Source organism: Jatropha curcas, chromosome 2 (genome assembly GCF_041381405.1).
Source record: "Jatropha curcas cultivar XTBG-Jc1 chromosome 2, XTBG_Jcur_1.0, whole genome shotgun sequence".
Lineage (NCBI taxonomy): Eukaryota > Viridiplantae > Streptophyta > Magnoliopsida > Malpighiales > Euphorbiaceae > Jatropha > Jatropha curcas.
Genome location: NC_143152.1, coordinates 32091571 through 32109916, shown reverse-complemented (window position 1 = coordinate 32109916; position 18346 = coordinate 32091571). Strand labels below are relative to the sequence as shown.

Below are 18346 nucleotides of genomic sequence, written 5' to 3'. Positions count from 1 at the left end.
AAGGAGAAAAAAAAAAGGATAATATAATTACTAACACCTTAAAGAATATAATATTGATCATGTGGAAAAAAGAATAATACAACTGTAAAATTATTCTTAATCACATCCATCTCTTTAATTAAATAAGTGCACATGCACCTATATGTACATATCCATTAATGGATTAATTAAATATACTTAAATGATAATATTATTTGCAATATTACTGTTAGTAATATCAAAATAACAGTCTAATGATAAAAATAAAAATTTCAAACTGATTTTTCTTTTTTCCTCTTATTTTTTTTTTTCCATCACCAATGTGGAATATATTTTTACAATATTATATTGTTGTGGTACCAAAAGTGGTGTTAGTAGTACTAGGAGGATAGTGAAATGGCAATCCCAATTAGGTTGTCACTTGTCACCAACAGACAAAATTACAGAGGGGCATGTAAGCTTTGGGACCTCCAGTGCTTGAAGATAGGAGTTGGACCCTTGAATTTTGGACAGTCAAAGAACTGGTTGGTGACACACTGCCATTGTTTTGTTGAGCTAGCAAATTTGATAAGACATACCCATTTGTTTTGCTGATGCATAAATAACCAGTTTCAGAACTTTAAACTTAGAGTTATCACTGTGTTAATCTGTTCTGTTCCTAATTGATTACTGGGAGCAAGTTTTGCTCTTTAACTGCTACAGTTATTTGACTGTTTTCAGTTATGGCAAAAATAATATTTAAAACATCGAACTTTACCTGTAAAATTAAAAATTTGGAATAATTTTTTTTTTTAAATGAGAATTAATCCGTTGATCCTGAGTGGAAAGAAAAATTATTTTTGAACATGGCTTTTACTTTTTGCCTTGGTGTATCATATGGACCCATTAATAGAGAAAGTGAGAGAATCAATCCCAACGTTATTCAGAAATCAGAATACTGCTGTGGTGGTGGCATGAAAATCGAAGCCAATAGTTAGATCTGTAAAGAACAAGACCAACAAAGATTCAAAATTCTAAGAAAGAAAGGGAAAAGAAAAGGAAAGAGAAGAAAAGAAACTATTGCTGCTGATTCCTTTCACTTTCAGATAATACTTAAAGACCAAAGACCTCACCTTTGTCTCCTTCTTTAACTCTTTATGTCACTACACCATGAGACATTCTAAAGTACTTTCACCCCATTTCATAACTTGTATTGCAAATATTCCTTTATAACTTTCGACAATGACCTTCACAAATCATGCATTTTTATTAAAATTTCTATGTTTCTTATAATATTTTCTTTAATCCCTCTAGAAAAGAAAAGGATTTACCAATGCATGTACATGTTTATAGATTGACGAAAAATGGACTAAATCAATGTTCACTCTATAAATAAAGGGTGACCAGTGTACGAATCATCTTACATTATGAGGTTCAAATCCTACCAGGCAAGCTCGATGACACCTGAAAGCTATGTTGAATGTGCAACCGGCACTGGACTAAGTCCAACTAGATTTGACTGACTCTGTTCAATTGTCATAAAGCTCACTGTTTGATCTAATGTATATTATCACCAAATTGCTAGTTGTAGAATTAATTGTCCTGTCTGAAAAGCTAAATTAAGGCATAAACTAATTGATGTTATCTGTTGATATTCACCCAACAGAAAAGACAGCAACCCACTCTCTAATAAAACAACCACACATCTACTGATCAAAACCAGATGAAACATAATTTACTTATTTGAAGACTAATTGTACAAAAGATAAATGTTTAGTTTTCGTAATGGAGAAATAAGAAAATATTATTAAAATCAGCATTCTCACCATATTTCGACTAGGCAAAACAGTCAGGGAAATGACACATTCTTTTCCTGTCTCCTTGTCATCAAGGCCTGACGTATTGAAATTGCCACGCCCGTAGCGAACACTATCTGAAAATGGCCCTCAAAATTCTTGTCCAAGAGAGCTCGAGACCTTCGTGCATGAAGAGACATGATTGGCAGAGCTTGATCAGGTTCTGCACCTGCAAAGAAATAAGGCAAGCATGCTTCTGCACAAATAATAAGAGGGAAAGCGTCTTCCTCTAGTGTTGGCTTCGATATGTGGTCCAACCCAAAGAAGAGAAGCCTAAGTCAATTCCCGGTTTTCCTGTGGCTGACAAAATTTATGATCAAGTCATTTCTTGAAGGGAATTGTCCCTGGCATGTAGATTTTGAGGGTACAATTGGTTTCCTCCTAGGCAAAGAAAGATATGGTGATGCTTTATTAAACTAGCATGTAAAGCTTGTTACTTATATGCAGAGAAATAAGTAGCCCCACATTGGTTCATATAACCAAAACAAAGATATATAAACACGTAAGAACTACGATACAAGTGCAAAGCAAAGCCATAAATAATAATAAAAGATGCATGCAGTCCCTTTTACTCTCTAGTAAACAGTAATGAAAATCCCCAATCAAATAAAGTTTGAGAAGAAGTAATCAATCCCCCATATATCTCCATCACAAAAAGTTAAGGATCATGAAGGGGAAGCATAATGGTATAGGAGAAGTCTCAAAATCAAAGCCCTTTTTCTTTTCAAATCAAAGTTGATAGAAGAATCCCACAGCTAAAAAGGGCATTCCTTGTGCATGAGGCTACGGTATGCTCAAGGAGAGTTTGTTTCCAGAACCCAAACCCATGACTAGACCTTCGAGTAATAGAAAAACAACGGTATCGGTCTGGGAGATCCTACAACTCAATTTGCAAAATATCAGAGAAGAAAAAAATAATGCTATTAGAAATTATTGGTAATCCATATTGATCAGAAAACATTTCCTACTTAGGCAACCCTCTCTATCCTGAAACAATTTATTAAAAAATTAAAAAAAAAAATTAAAAGCCGAATTCTGATATATATGAAAAAATTTGTTGTTGCGCAGCAACAATGGGATGCTTGGGATTGTATTAATCAATATGTTGTACTACATGCAGTAGCTGTCGGGCTCGCGATTGGGCTCAAGTTTATTGGGCCCTTGAAGTAGGTAGAAACGACACTGAGTCCACACTTTCCGGTCGTTTGAAATGCAAAGGAAAGTTTTAGACGACAGGGAAAGTTTTCCTCTGACTTAATTAGGGGGTTTTCCTAGTTCCCTGTTTGGTTGTATCGAAAACGGAACGTTATTACGTTGATCTCGTATCTCTCCCGGATTCCCAATTCAAAACTAGAGAGAAACTTCAAAGTTGAACCCTCAGCGTAAAGGTCAGTAAAGATAAAAACTTTATTACTATGTGATTCGTTATTCCGAAAATAATTTTTGATTATGGATTTCTGTTTGCATTTGATCTAAAGATTAAAGATTTAGCGGTGAAGATATTAATCATAAAATGGGAGATGGCGAGGCTACTGTGGATCAAAAGAAGAGAATCGTGTTTGTAACAGTGGGGACAACACTATTCGATGCTCTTGTGAGAGCGGTGGATACAAGGGAAGTTAAACAAGAATTGTTTAGAAGAGGGTATACTCATCTCCTTATTCAAATGGGTCGAGGATCTTATACGCCCACCAAGGTATTTTATTTATTTCACTCTTGATTTTCATTTTTGTATTCTGGGTATCCAAATTTGAGCTTTTCTTATATTCAGTTCTTGGGTACTTTTGCTTCTAGTTTAATTTCACTTTCTTGCCGGAATTTATATTGGTTTGCAAGGCTAAGGTTAAATCTAAAGACTTTTTGTATAATTTGACTTTAAATGGGTGAATGGGGGATTGTGGTTATAAGTCATACCAGGTTAAAGAAGAATTTAAAATCCAATCTTTTGTTATGTAATTTGAAGCTGGAATTCAAGTCTTACATCTTTTACTAATTTCAGATGTTGAATAAAATTTTGAAGTTATCGATTCATTAGCAAGAGCAAGGTTAATATGACTGTGTGATGATGTAGTAGGGATTGATTATGTGCTATTCAAATTCAATGGGTCTTTGTCTGAAGGTTTTTGGAATTGAATATTGGAAAACTGTAGGGTGCCGCCCCAGTTAAGTCAGCAGACAGATGGAATAAATATGGATTGAGATTTAGTGGGACAATAATGGCGTATACGGAGAAGTCATAAAACTTTGTCCAATCGATCCTTTACGCTTGTGGTATTATACAAGGACTTGATTGTTTCTAATGTTGAGTTTAATTTTGGAAATCATGGTCTACTTTATGTTTTTTATAACAAAATTAAAACTTGATCATAAAAGATGAATAGTTATCCTGGAAATGTCAATAACAATGGCAAATGGGTGGATTGGGTTTAGTTGTAGTTTTCATGTTAAGATATTTTCTTTATGCTCTATTATTGCATTGCAAAACCTAGTTCTCAAGGACACTGCATCTACTTAAGTAGGAAATTCGAAGTTAACAAACAAGGGTCCCTCCCCCTCCTGACATCATATTTCTTGCAAATATGTTTTTAAATGCAGTCTGAAGGAGAAGATGGATCTGTTGCCGTCGACTACTTCACTTTTTCATCAAGTATCGCGGACCATCTAAGATCAGCATCTCTTGTCATCAGTCATGCAGGTAAGGTCTTGTGTTATTTATTTTTGCTTGATATTTGGTGGACGATTTGCACAGATTCACTGGTATGCAAGAGCTGTGTGCTCTATAGTATCATGTTTCACCTTATAATTGTGGATGGCAGGACGGGGCATTGACTGGTTCTGATCAATGTGCAGGGTCAGGAAGTATATTTGAAACTCTGCGGCTCCATAAACCCTTAATTGTAGTGGTTAATGAAGATTTGATGGACAATCATCAAACTGAACTTGCAGAAGAACTTGCGGAAAGGAAGCATTTATATTGTGCTCGTCCTCAAACAATTCATCATACAATAGCCGATATGGATTTAGAATCGCTTCTTCCATACCCTGCTGGTGATGCAACCCCGGTTGCCAAACTTATAAATAGGTTTCTTGGTTTCCCTGATGATGGATGAGTTTATATAATTGTTGTTAATTAAAAAGCCATAAGCATCCTCTTTCTGCAAAATATTGAGTTGTCTTATAAGATGAGGTAGAAGGCATTTTTGTACAACATGTTTAGTCATCCGAGGAAAGTTTGAACTGATCCAATTCTTTGTTTTTTAAGACCACATATAATGTAATGTACAATTAATATACTACACTACATGACGTTTTTTAAACTATGAGGTAATTATAATCAAGGGATACCGGATTTGTTTATCGATAATATCATCGAACACAATTGTTAGTATAAAAGAGAATAACTTGATTGCTTAGGTAGGTGAGTATCACATGATACTAGATGGAGATAATAGAAGACATTTGACATGAATGTGTTTATGATATCTTCTATCATTTATTCACTAGTTGGTCCTACTTGAATTCAATTATTCTCAGAATTCACTATCCCTACTGCAGCTGGATGGCATGACCCTTGTGACTCTCAGATGAGCGTTTCCAGCTCTCTCTCTCTCTCTCTCTCTCTCTCTCTCTCTCTCTCTCTCTCTCACACACACACACACACACACAAGGACTGGAGGGTCCCTGAGCCCCGGATGGGGTAGGAACAACTGAGATAGAAGAGACAAAATCCCAGCCCAGGCAGATAGTGAGATTGTTGTGCACTTGCTGTGTCATTCTCAATGGTTAATAGGTGAAAGAAGAATTTTGCTGCTTGGTGAAAGGGAATGATGAAGATATTGGGAAGGTTATTACATTGCTATTTTAACTGCCAATCTTGGGCATATGATTTAAGATCATGAAACTAGTCATTTATACATATGGCCAAAAAGAAAATTTGAAAGTTAAGGATCAGGCCCAATATGATAGTGCCAACAAAAAAAAACAGCTGGTTTTGGAACCATAAAAAATCGAAAGGTACTTGATCAAGATCATTTTTATACAAATTCTACTCATTCAAATAGAAAAATATCAGAGAAAAAGGGAAAAAGAAATCTTATTTATTCCAATTCCAGAACAAATCAAATGTAGCCTTAGTTTCTTGCAGCCATTGGGATTTTATCAAAACAAAGGATCATATCAGATTTCAATTGAAGTTAATAATGTTTTGTATTGTTCAGGAGATTAATTTTGGCCCTGTGGAAATAGGATAACAAAAATTGGAATAAAGCCTGAAAATCATGATCATAGAATGGTTTCTGTGAGTCAACTAATAAATTTGAGCAACTCTAGAAAACTAAAATGACTAATCTATTGCAACTAGTATAGCAAGTCATTTTCCAGAAGTTCAAAGACAATAAATGCACCCAATAAAGAATTTGAGATGGGAAAATTTTTAAATTTTGATGAAACACCTAAAAATAGGGAGACAGAGAGAGTGATTATTACCTAATGATAAGGATAAGTAGTGATATGTGAAAATGGTTTGCGAACTTTTTTGATACAAAAGACAGAGACCACTCCTTGGCAAAATACAAAAGAAGGGACGAATTAAGTACACAAAACACCTCCATCATTCACGAGACTCAGAAACCAAGAGAGAGAGAGTGGAATTTTGTGGCTATTTACAGGTAATAATATGACCTCCAATGAGAGGAAACTCCACTCTCCAAGTCTGCAACTTTAAAAACTTGCATACCTATTTCTCATTTCTCATTTCTCTCTCTATCTTTTGATTTTTTTTGTTTTTTGGTTTTTCTTCTTTATTCTTGCACTTCGTGCTCATGGAAACTAGCACCACTGCTGCTTCTGCAGCACCTGGTAGGCCACTCGGCGACCATACCCTTAAACACCATCATTTTCATTCTCCTCAGCAACACCAGAACAGTATCAGAATTTCCTCAACTTCCATTCTTATAATTATCTTATCAATCATCTCTGTTATTGTACTACTTGCAATCTTACTAATTATAGTCATGCTTAGAAGACTCAAATCTGCTAAAAACACAAGCAGCTCCGTTAAAGACAACTGCAGCATTAACAACGCTAGTTGCAGGTTCATTGCTCACAGCACCATAACTTTCACTTCTAGCCCAGGTAATTAAATTGTTTTCATGTTTTGTATATTTCTTTTATCTACTATGTGTATAAGATAATACAAGGTAGGTTCTTGATTGTGTTTTTGCTTTCTGTTTTCAATTCTTGCAAAAAGTTGAAATATCTTTTGAAGGGTTGTCTCCATTTTAGAGTGAATAATTAATCAAGCATTTTTTGGACTAGTTCTCTGTTTTTAATAACAATGAGAATGGAAAATAACAATCTTTTATCTATTTATTTTGTTGGTTAATAAACCCCATGTCTACCTTTCACTTTTCAAAAAAAATAAAAACATAAAAAGACTTCCTTTAAATGTTAGTCAACTTTGATCTTGCAAATGTGGTAGATGTGAAGGGAGGCTGCCTGTATGGAAGCAATTTGAGTCAAAAACCACCAAGAAAATACAAAGGAGTTCAAGTTTTCACATACAAAGAGCTTGAAGTGGCAACAGAAAGATTTAGTGAAGCAAATGTGATCGGCAATGGAGGTTATGGAGTGGTGTATAAAGGTATTCTAGCAGATGGTACAGTTGCTGCCGTTAAGATGCTACGTAGAGAAGGAAAGCAAGGTGAACGTGCCTTTAGGATAGAGGCAAGTGACTTCATTTATTACCTTTTGTTCTTATTATCCCTCTCCTTTTTTTCTTTACATCTTTGTTTTATTAGCTTTTGCCTGATTACCCAAGTATAATCACTCAATAGTTTAATTACGAAAAAACAAAAAGAAAGTCAACACTAAAATGATATTGCAAATTGAAAAATGTATGAAGATAAGTTGCTCTTCATAATTTATTAAATGTTATTGAATCCTGCACATGGGGAATGGGTTTAGCTCAAAATGTCATTTTCTTTCTGCATATTATTTTGCAGGTAGACTTGCTCAGCAGGTTGCACTCACCTTACTTGGTGGAACTACTAGGCTATTGTGCTGACCAGCACCATAGATTGCTAATATTTGAATTCATGCCTAATGGTACTCTGCAAAACCATCTCCATCATAAGCAATATCAACCGTTGGATTGGGAGACCCGGTTACGTATAGCCCTTGATTGTGCTAAGGCACTAGAGTTTCTCCATGAACATACAATCCCAGCAGTCATACACCGTGACTTTAAATGCAGCAACATTCTACTTGATCAAAATTTTCGTGCCAAAGTTTCAGATTTTGGATTTGCTAAGATGGGTTCTTACAAGATCAACGGTCAGACATCGACACGTGTGCTAGGGACCACTGGTTATCTTGCACCAGAGTAAGTGCTCCACCATCTGTCATAGATTTCCATTTTTTCCCTTCTTTTTAAATGAACATATCAAAATAGCATTGGAATGTCAGTTTTCATATAAGATATTGCACATGGGCTTGGTAAGGTCCCCCATTATTTAGGCAACAAGTCATTTTCTCTCAGTGGGAAGCAAATGGGAAGCAGAAAGTCATCCTCAAAGAAAATTTGATGCCTGCATATAAAGCATTTTCTCCATAGTCAAGACATAAAATGTTACTTCATTAATTTCCTGATTACTTCTAATTGATATTAATGTGAGTTAAAATCTTTATCAGATTTTCTTTTTCTGGTCGTGAACTTAGGTATGCTTCAACAGGTATGCTTACGACAAAATCAGATGTATATAGCTATGGTGTTGTTCTTTTACAGCTGTTAACTGGCCGGATTCCGGTGGATACCAAACGGCCTACTGGGGAACATGTACTTGTCTCTTGGGTTAGTAAGCTTAATCCATTACTTGCTTTCTTAGAAATGTTAATAAAAACTTAGCAATCTCATCAATTCAAATGAAGGAAACTAGAAAGGATGTGTAAAATTCCTGGAAATAGCTTGTAAGCGAAATTTATCAGTTGTATGGTATTTACAGGCTCTTCCAAGATTAACTAACAGAGAGAAAGTAGCAGAAATGGTTGACCCAGTTCTTAAAGGCAACTACTCAAAGAAAGATTTAATTCAGGTTGCTTCAGTTTTCTATTATCAGAAATCTTGGTATTGAAAATATTCCTTCAGCTAAAATTAGAAACTAATTTTGTACGTATATGGTTTCACTGCTTGTATTGTAGGTAGCTGCCATTGCTGCCATGTGTGTGCAACCAGAAGCAGATTACAGGCCTTTAATGACAGATGTGGTGCAATCACTGATTCCTCTGATCAAGAACCTTTCTTCACTGCCCTCCTCTGCTTCCTCCAGATTTTAGAGTCAAATAATTAAGTTCCAGGTCAATTAGGGACAGTTCAGACATTGTAGAAATGTGTTTCACTTTGTGCTAGTTCATCTCATGTTGTCAGGTTGATATTTCTTTCCATTTTTTTTTAAAATAAGGTTTTTGAAGAATATGTGAGCCACCATGCAATATTTTTGGTTTCCTTTGTGGGGTCACTTCTATTGACAATCCATTCTTTCATTTCTTCTTCCAATATATATACACCTACTATATCATTTCTTGGTATCAGTGCCACGTCAGGGAATACCCAAAACTGCTGTGTTGGCGCTTCTGCCCTAGATTGAATATCACTGCATCACTTTTTTGGGCTGGACAAAATTGTATTACTAGGCATGAAATTAGAACAAAATTCTGTCAATCTGCAGAAATTATAATACAACTCAGTTATGGAAGAGAATATTCAACAGGTGCAGGATCACTATATTTGGAATCAGTCTACACATATGTACAAAATACAGTTACACTTTGGTCTAATGAATCAATTTAAAACCTTTACGCGGCTAATACAAAGTAGAAGAAGAAATCTAATTGCCGAGGCTGCCTTCCCAGAGACAACATGATGTCTGAGACATTTTCATCTCAGTGTCTTGCAAGTGAACTGATATTAGATTTGACACTTGGAAAAAGATGATCAACTTGCAGTCTCCCTATTATCAGTTCCTGATTCCATGGCAACACTTGTTTCTCCCGCCTTTTGTTCATGTGCTTTATCATCCTTTTTACCAAATTTATCAGCATACTTTGCAAATGCAGCAGAAAGGGCCGATTTGACGGTTACTTCAGGTTCTTTCTTCCTACGTTTGCTAGCATCTTCTTCCTTTTCCAATTCAGTAACTACTTCATTCACCAAGGAAGGTTCAGAGTCTTTCGTGTATGTTTTGAGAACAACAGGGTCGCTGGAAACAACACGCTTAAATGGTTCGTGAAAAGTGTCGTACAAGCGTTTCACCTAAGCCATAAAACAGATGAACAAACATGTTACTAACAATAAAAATAAGTAAATATTGAATTCTTCATGCACAGATACTAAGAATTCTAGCCTTACAGAAAATCAACAGAAGGATATCATGGATTAAGGGCATTAAGGTAACATAATGGAGGAAATAATCAAGTACCTTGCGCTCTCCTATACCAGGGCAACGTGCAAGATCTTCCATAGATGCATCCATGACATTAGAAAGAGACTGCATAAGATGACGACCATTTCCAGATGAGAAAAGTACATTTATATAAATCTCTGGAAGTACAGGACATACCCCAAAAGTAGACCCAAGGGTGACGACATCAGTCTTGTTAACATGTCGAACAGTTGTCAGAGCATGGTTTAGCTGCATCAAAAAGAAACATAATCTCACTTTAATGAGTTCAAACAGAAGAGAGGTTTAACAATTTTAGCTAGTTAATTTTTAAGGCTCCAGGTTGGAGTAATGGGAGACTTCAATCTAGTTTATACCCGCGATAAATAGTCTGTATCCATTTGACCCTGAATAAGGTCTGCAGGCTTGTTTTCATACATTTTTATAGTCTCCAAATAGCGACCGCATTCCTCTAAGCTATAACCAAGCACCATGAAAACAAGTTTGTCAAGAATAGTCTTTTAAAGTTGTTCACTACAAGGGACAAGTCCTCAAACGTAAAAAAAAAAAAATGACAATCACATGCAACATGGATCCTATCTGTTAAATGGAGATATCATATCATATTCCAAAATGAAAGAAAGCACGATAAAAGATGTTCAACAACAGATCAAAGTATTTATAGAGTAACAGTGCCACTACATTAGGAACATAGATCGAGTATCCTCAGGCTTCAATACAACCATATCCTATCTCTAACATACATGTCTCACTTGTACTGGAGAAAAAATATGAAGCATACCTCCAAGCACATAATAGTGTGCAATCATGAAGCAGAGCTGTTTTAGTGACTTCAAGTAAAGGCTTAACCACATCCTCCTGAAACCAGTGATAACAATGAGCAATGTGTATTTTATTTCACAAAGACAACAAATCTGCAGTTTAATTGTCCCTGTGTACTCCCTCTTTTGTTTAAATAGAAAAGCTTCTTACCACATCAACATGACACAAGACAACACGAAGCTTGTAGTTTTTTTGCAGCTCCCTTATTCTATAATACAGGTAATCGGGATGCAGTAGATGATACCGAAGACTGCATCAAATGGTCAACTCATCAAACTTAGCGAAATTCAGCAACATAAGCACATACCAAACGTAATAAGTTTATAAATTATGTTATGGTCAATTCCAAGACATATTTCTGCTGCAAATATGAAGCAATTGAACAATTCAAAATCCAAAACATAATACCAAATGACAAACAACGCGATGAAAGTTCAAACCTTAGATATAGAGCACAAGAGTTCTGGCCAAGCAAATAGTCACAAACCACATCAGCAAAAACCCACTTTACATTTCTAATATGTTTGAGCAATGGGTTTCCCTTCTGCAAAAAGGAAACATAACTTCCTAATTATTTATTAAAAAATGAGCAGGAACAAATTCTAAAAAAAAAAAAAAAAAAACCTTACCTGCCTGTGGCTAACAAGAATTGCATTTCGACTCTGTCCAGTCTGCAATGACGATGAAGAAGCAGCAGAGGCTGATGGAGAAGGTGAAGGCACACTGTATTTTACAAATTAGCCCAAATTACAAATGAACAAATCAAAATAACAATTACCCATATTTTTCTACCTTGAATTATTTGAGATGATTCCAGATTGAGAGGATGATGTGGAGGCGGCAGAAGGAGGAGGAGGAGGAGGAGTGTAGAATTCGGAGTTCTTTATAGAAGAGAAAGCTTGAGAGAAAGTCTGCGATGGCTTAAATAAAGACTGGGTCTTTGGCTGTGAGCTTTCTATTACTTCTTGGTACGACGGTATTTGAATCACCATTTTTTTAGTCGTTGATTTTCTGTTTTGCTCTTCTTTGTCCTCTCGCTCCATGTTTGCTCTTGGGATTTTCCCTTTCAGGCTTTCAGTTGATGATGGAGAAGAAACATTTTGTTCGGTGGGCCTAGGGCATTTTACAAATTCGGCCCATTCGGTTTCAGAGCTTGAATTTGAGGTTATGATCCAGGGCCCAAAAGCGAACAAATTTTCTTAAAAATATATATATATTGCTTTATTGAATATTTAAAAGATATTGCAATGTTTTCTTTTTGCCTTAAGAGAGATTACAATGTTTTAAAGTGTACTGTAAAATGGAATTTTCTGAATTTTATTTCTAAAATGTTATGACAACTCAGTATTCGCCGGAACAGAAAGCTACCAGATAAAGATTACCATTTTGCTAAATCAGCCAAGCATTTTTCATTTTTGGTAATTTAACGAAAATTCTAATTAGGGATAGATTACTGCTTAAGCCAATGGCTAATTCCATGAAATGTCAAATATAATTCCGGTAAGAACTGGTCAGAGAAGAATACTAATATAATCTCATTTTTGGCAAATTAGAAAAATCGGAATTCCATATATCAAACTGACTTTACTCTTTCTATTAAACTTTTCATATTATACATCATTATGCAATTAAATTAATTAAACAATAAGGGTTGAAGAAGCTTAATTGCTATAAACATTTTCCACATATCTAAAAAAAAAAAGGAAAAAAAAAATCAAAATTGACCATTAAACCGGAGGGCGGCCCGGTTCTTTGGTATCAGGTCCAGCCGGCCGAGTGGAAGTCCCTTCTCCATCATTGGCCACTCTTGGTGACCTAACTGATGAAGATGCTCTCGTCAAAAACGACGAGGCTCTAGTTAAAAACGACGGTGTCCGACCAAAAACCCACCTATCTGATTTGGTTCCCTGATCCAACCTATCAAGCCGTTTATAATTACTAATATTGTACTTCCCTCTACTACTTCCTTCACCGCCGCCGGTTTTATATCCCGTCCTTGAACTCCTCTGTCTTGAAAACGCTACCAGGTTCATGCTCATGGTCCGGTTCAATAGCTGCTTCCTAACCTCAACCGGCAATCTCAATGTGAACCGGTCGGTGTTTTCGCCGGGTTGGACCAAAGAATGCCCAGTGGAATGTGATCGCGGGAATCTACGTGGCCTTCCGGATCTTGATCCACGTGTACGGTTCCTGTTCAAGGTTTGGTTTACACTCATAACTTCCGGCGCCGGCGCTGCCACTTCTACACTTCCATTGTTGTGGTCGCAAGATTCTGGTTCTAATTCAGCTGCAGCTTGGTTTTGAGCTTCGAGGTCAGACTCAGGTGGTGAATCGGTGAGTTGAGGAGCCGGGTCATCGGGCTGAGGAGTCAAATTAGCCCGACAAACAGGACATGTAGTGTGAGAAGCAAGCCAAGTATCAATACAATCAGGGTGGAAAACGTGATCGCATTTAGGTATTAAACGTAGCGTTTCATCATCTTCAAATTCACACAAACAAACGGCGCATTCTAACGCCGATTGACCTATCTTAAGCCCCTTAACCTCAGAGTAAACCAAAGTCGGAAACGTCTCAATCACAGAAGCGTCAAGTCCACGCGACGCCGCAGCTCGTCTTGAACGGTTGGCTAGTCCCCGTACACTTGTTCCGCCGTTGGTGTCGTTGCAGTGGCGTATGTAAATAGAAAAGAAGCCCATGAAGAAGAGAGCGGCAATTAAGACAACAATGATTATGGCCATGGAAGGAGTAACACGGGCGTAGCCATAGCGATCCACGTCAGGATTTGTTTGAGCGACGGTGAACGGAGCTGTAATCAGGAAGAGGAAGATGTAGAAGGAAATGATGCGGTGTTTGTCCATTTGAGAAGAAGTCATGGCGGAGTTGCAGAAACTGGGTTCAAAGACTTAAAAGGATGGCTCTTGAACACAAAGGGAGTGCAATAAATCCCTCTAGTTGTGATGGGTTCTAACGTGCGCCGACGAGGGCATAGCAGGAAGAAGAAATGAATGGAGAAGAGCAGGGTCGGTTTGGGAGTTATTATAAATGAAAGAGAGAGAAGAAGTGAGGAAGGCGCAGTAAATGTGGTCAGAAACTAAACCAATGACTTTTGAGAGGGAATGTGGGGTCCACTGGAGGAAGGAGCTTGTTTGTTCCCTGATCATTTTCTGGTCAAATATGGTGAGCCACGTGGCATTATTATTTTGTTTTTTTTATAGGAAGGATCCAAATGGTTGATATGGTTATTTTTTTGTAGTCAGGTATAAAAAATAGTATTTATTTATTTATTAAAGGAATTGATTTACTTCTACAAGGATTCAACACTTATTAGGACATCTAGCTGTCAGAAGATTCCATTAAAGAAATCACGTCTACCAAGTTGGAAAATTGTTTTTTTTTTTTTTTTTTTTTTGAGATTATGAAAAAGGCAACTAATTTCAATTTATTTTTCTTTTTTAGAAGAATTGATAATTCATTGATGAGTAGTACTGTAACATTATCATGAAAAAACATAATTAAATTTTTTTTATTGAGTTTTTGTTTGGCGATCTCAGTTGTGGTCCAACCAACTTTATATCCAAATCAAGACGGAAGAAATTTATGATCCAACGGCTATTAGAAACTCTAGAACAGATAAAGTGCAGCTGTCATAAGAATATAGGGTTGGTTTTGTTTTGGCAGCAACCGCGACTTCATTTAATGAAAAGCAGTGATTTGCAGCCACAACACCAGAGGTTTCTTTTCTTAATTTTACAAAAGCAGGCTATAATTCAATTAGAGATAAGATACGGATTCTTTTCTTCATTTTCTTAGAAAGACTCGACAGTGACATAGAAGAATCAGGAGTAATAATAATAATTTTAATTTAAAAGAAATAAAAATTGAGGGTAAAATATTTTATTTAAATTATAATACTTTTTCACCGAAGATTAATTTTCTTTTAATTTTATTTTATTTATTTCATAAGCTCTTCTCACATACTCTATATATAATCCGTAAATATATAATATATAAATAATGAAAGGAACAGTATTTGTATTACTTGATTGCTACGAGGCTTCTTATTAAAGCTCACACAAGAGGACATATAATAAGGGAAAGCACATGAACGATCTGTAAAATATTCTCTTCTTTTATTTGTTCGTTATTCCCACGTGTTGGCAAATTGCGAGACTAACATTCAATTTGATGCTTGGAGAATAGGGTTGGGTGCTTCATCTTTTTGACATTCTTTAACGGGTTTCTCTTCTACGCTCAAAACACTTTTGCTGTCTCCACAACAAACCCTAATTCATATAAAATGCAATAAATTAAATATATTATCATTAATTTAATATTAATTTTTAAAAAATTATTAAATTAAAATAATAACTATTAATAACATACAAAGAGTAAACATTAAATAAATATTTATTATTTTTTAAGACAGTAAATATGCAGAGCTGTTTTCTCAGATGCGATAGCTATTAAATTTCAAAGTACAAATGTCAATTGCATCATGGATGATGATAACATTAATTTGTAAGTTTTCAATGGTCAGTGAAGTTATCTAGAAGAAATTGACTTGTGTGGAAGCAACCAATTTTTATCTTTTAAAAAAAACAAGGAGCCACTCCTTGACTTTTAGCTTCATGCTTGCCAAACAAATAAACTCCTTGCGGAACGGTCTGTATGTTTATTTTATTATTATTATTATTATTATATAGTATTTGAAATTTTGTCAAATTTTGTAATTTTTGGACAAAAATACTATAATTATTCAAACTTCAAATTAGGTAATTTGTAATTTTGACTTTTTAGAATTTCATTTTGACATTTTTTTTTTCTTTTTGATATGTTTAATTTAATTAAGAAAAATATAAAGAAAGAAAAGAAAAAAAAGAAGAAAAGTATTTTCAAATAGAATGTTCTATTTCTGATTGCTGACCTCCTTCATTTGGAAGTCAATCAATTGGTCTAAAAACATACTGAAAGAGGATTATGACATTTGAATTCAATTCTTTGCCAAGAAAAATTGGAATCCAAGTTTCCAAAATTCTGTTCAGACAGGAATAAGTTATTACAACTATCAACCTAACATTCTCACTATTGAAGATGGTCATAAATATGGAACTTGAAGCCCAATAGTGGCAAGATGAGGTTCAAAGTCCAAAATCAGGGCTTCTGTTTTTGGTTTTTCTACCCTTTTCTCTCTTAGTAATTGGGCTTTAGATAGATCATTTGGAGTTACTAAGCTCTGCAGTAAATTCACAAATCAGAATATGTATTTTGTAAATTATGGGCTTGCCATGTCCAAATTGTTAGGTACAAACCAAATGCTTAAATGGACAAGACTATTGAGAATTGTTTCTTTTATTTACGGGAGGCCCAATGTACCGACATATGTGGACTATTCAGCATATTAGTGATAACTTTTATAGCGTAGAAAATTTAAATTCGAAACATCTCATTCTCGCTTTTTCTATAAAATGTGAAAAGAACAACCAAAGCACACTTAATTGATCAGAGTATCAGAATACTAAAATTTGCATTCTTAAAACATTTTGTATTATGAAATAATTGTTGAATTATTGTATTGCTATTTTTTTTTTAAGGAAAAACATTTGTTGTTATGTAACTATTGAAAATTCTCCTTAAATGGTGGGAATCCATTAAAATACTCACATTTTTTGCCATTTTACCCAGTAAAATTCAAGAATTATAAATGTACCCTTTTTGCAACTGAACTTTAGGTCCTAATATGGTATATATTAGAGCCAAAAATGCCTCACACCTATATCAGGAGACAGTGAAACCTTGACCTAACTCTCACAGACCAAAATGTTACATCTGTTCACCTAAAAGGCTTAGTGTTATGGGTCCATGGACCAGATGGTGGATGGCCCATTTCAGTACAACACCCCTCATTTAAGAAAAATTGCCAAACCCTTATCCTCTTTCAAGGTGTCTTTGTAAAATTTCACTTAGGACCCAAATCCAATATTTCATTATTAATGAAACTTGTCTTATCTTTTTTTTTTTTTAAAAAATGTAATTCATTAATAATAATAATATCAAAAATTACCAAATAAGCATATAGACCAGATAAAAAACTTTTTCTTTTTTTGTTTTTAAGAGATGTTTTATCATCTAATTACTCATTATAATGTTGTTGAGATAAATTTACTGTTAATGACAATAACACTTACCTTATTTTCATTATAGTTTGTTGATACACCTTGAGACAATTATAACTATATAACAACTTTATTTCTTATTTAATGTTCTATTTCTTTTTTACATATATACGTGTCTCTACATTATTGAACAATTTTTTTAAAAGTAGTAACTCTAAATTTTCAATCCCTAACTATATTTATAAATTTATTTATCCAAAGGGATAGGCTATGTGTCGAAGCCTGTTTAGCCAATTAAAAAAAGAAAATACAATGATAAAAGCCTACATAGACTTAGCAAGCAATTTCACATGACATGAGCCCCAAAAAGTGGAAAAAAAAAAAAAAGCATATATTAACAATCTAATTGGAAGTATTTATGTACTCTGAAAAGTGAAAGGTTTCGAATCGAATCCTCTCGATTATACACGAAATAAAATATAAATTTCTCTGATTTTATACATGAAAGTATGAGTAGAAAATTAGAAATGTCAACTTCAAAATTGGGGTCCATAAATAAAACAGGCTGGATGAAGGGATGGACACACATGGGTCACCAAAATATAAAAAGAAAAGAAAGGCTCTCTAGGTCATTCTCTCCCTAGCCCTAATGAGATATTTGGAAGTTTGTTTAGGTTCAAAGCAACATCATTACAATCATAATCATGATGAATGATTAGTAAATTGGTGAATCTTTTTTTTTTTTTTCACCTTTTTAACCCAACACTTTCTTTTGAGACATTTTTATTTTTTATTGTTAGGGTTATTTTTAAGTAACTAAAAGAATAATTCAACCAAAAAGGGAATACAATTTTCAATTTAAATAGATTTAGGAAATTTGCTAAAACTATACCAATTTGTGGAATCAACTACATGTACCAAAAGGGCCATAGTTGGCATCAGAATGTTTATTATAAGAGAGGAAAAAAGGGACAATGTTGTATTCTCAAATGGGTTGGATATGCTCAAAGCTTAATCTATTTCATAAGTAACAATATCAAAAGCAAGAGAAGAGGGAAATCTGCAGCCTTATTCAGTAATAATGCATCAATCTAGCTAGAGAGGGCCCAGAACTTGGGATTCAGTCATTCACAATTGTTCT

The 18346-nt window shown here is 34.9% G+C and overlaps 4 protein-coding genes across 7 annotated transcripts; 2 read left to right on the top strand and 2 right to left on the bottom strand.

Annotated features, from left to right (window-relative positions):
* Positions 1–3024: 3024 nt before the first annotated feature.
* On the top strand, positions 3025–5178 carry LOC105647574 (glycosyltransferase family protein 28). Of its 2 annotated transcripts, none has more exons than XM_089717584.1 (4): positions 3025–3202; positions 3293–3510; positions 4410–4509; positions 4631–4766. In XM_089717584.1, the coding sequence occupies exons 2-4, from the start codon at positions 3328–3330 to the stop codon at positions 4651–4653; spliced, it is 306 nt and encodes a 101-aa protein (XP_089573710.1). In that variant the 5' UTR covers positions 3025–3202; positions 3293–3327; the 3' UTR covers positions 4654–4766. The 2 variants fall into 2 exon arrangements, with proteins under 2 accessions (XP_089573710.1, XP_012089098.1); XM_012233708.4 differs by having other exon boundaries at positions 3027–3202; positions 4665–5178.
* Positions 5179–6383: 1205 nt separating this feature from the next.
* On the top strand, positions 6384–9353 carry LOC105647575 (Protein kinase superfamily protein). Of its 3 annotated transcripts, none has more exons than XM_089717583.1 (6): positions 6390–6947; positions 7294–7542; positions 7821–8196; positions 8532–8664; positions 8816–8905; positions 9012–9353. In XM_089717583.1, exons 1-6 carry the CDS (start codon positions 6635–6637, stop codon positions 9144–9146), a joined length of 1296 nt encoding a protein of 431 aa, XP_089573709.1. In that variant the 5' UTR covers positions 6390–6634; the 3' UTR covers positions 9147–9353. The 3 variants fall into 3 exon arrangements, with proteins under 3 accessions (XP_037491622.2, XP_089573709.1, XP_012089099.1); XM_012233709.4 differs by having other exon boundaries at positions 6395–6947; positions 7294–7538; positions 7817–8196; XM_037635694.2 differs by lacking the exons at positions 8532–8664; positions 8816–8905; positions 9012–9353 and having other exon boundaries at positions 6384–6947; positions 7294–7538; positions 7817–8200.
* Positions 9354–9511: 158 nt separating this feature from the next.
* Positions 9512–12170, bottom strand: ERCC1 (nucleotide repair protein). Its single transcript, XM_012233710.4, has 9 exons — positions 11885–12170; positions 11722–11815; positions 11533–11636; positions 11243–11342; positions 11052–11128; positions 10627–10726; positions 10430–10501; positions 10289–10357; positions 9512–10122 (listed from the first exon to the last, which is right to left on the bottom strand). The coding sequence occupies exons 1-9, from the start codon at positions 12133–12135 to the stop codon at positions 9805–9807; spliced, it is 1185 nt and encodes a 394-aa protein (XP_012089100.1). The 5' UTR covers positions 12136–12170; the 3' UTR covers positions 9512–9804.
* Positions 12171–12663: 493 nt separating this feature from the next.
* Positions 12664–14152, bottom strand: CNI1 (carbon/nitrogen insensitive 1). The gene has a single exon (XM_012233712.4). It carries the CDS (start codon positions 13963–13965, stop codon positions 12820–12822), a length of 1146 nt encoding a protein of 381 aa, XP_012089102.1. The 5' UTR covers positions 13966–14152; the 3' UTR covers positions 12664–12819.
* Between the last annotated feature and the right edge of the window lie 4194 nt (positions 14153–18346).

Excerpts from the sequence above, each read along its gene's own strand:
- LOC105647575 (XM_089717583.1), top strand. The coding sequence starts at position 6,635 with ATGGAAACTAGCACCACTGCTGCTTCTGCAGCACCTGGTAGGCCACTC. Across the intron at positions 6,948-7,293 it reads AACTTTCACTTCTAGCCCAG|ATGTGAAGGGAGGCTGCCTG; the intron begins GTAATTAAATTG and ends CAAATGTGGTAG. Across the intron at positions 7,543-7,820 it reads TGCCTTTAGGATAGAGGCAA|ACTTGCTCAGCAGGTTGCAC; the intron begins GTGACTTCATTT and ends TTTTGCAGGTAG.
- CNI1 (XM_012233712.4), bottom strand. The coding sequence starts at position 13,965 with ATGACTTCTTCTCAAATGGACAAACACCGCATCATTTCCTTCTACATC.
- ERCC1 (XM_012233710.4), bottom strand. The coding sequence starts at position 12,135 with ATGGAGCGAGAGGACAAAGAAGAGCAAAACAGAAAATCAACGACTAAA. Across the intron at positions 11,129-11,242 it reads TCTTGTGTCATGTTGATGTG|GAGGATGTGGTTAAGCCTTT; the intron begins GTAAGAAGCTTT and ends CACTGGTTTCAG. Across the intron at positions 10,358-10,429 it reads CCCTTGGGTCTACTTTTGGG|TCTCTTTCTAATGTCATGGA; the intron begins GTATGTCCTGTA and ends CATCTTATGCAG.
- LOC105647574 (XM_012233708.4), top strand. The coding sequence starts at position 3,328 with ATGGGAGATGGCGAGGCTACTGTGGATCAAAAGAAGAGAATCGTGTTT. Across the intron at positions 3,511-4,409 it reads GATCTTATACGCCCACCAAG|TCTGAAGGAGAAGATGGATC; the intron begins GTATTTTATTTA and ends TTTTAAATGCAG. Across the intron at positions 4,510-4,664 it reads TCTTGTCATCAGTCATGCAG|GGTCAGGAAGTATATTTGAA; the intron begins GTAAGGTCTTGT and ends ATCAATGTGCAG.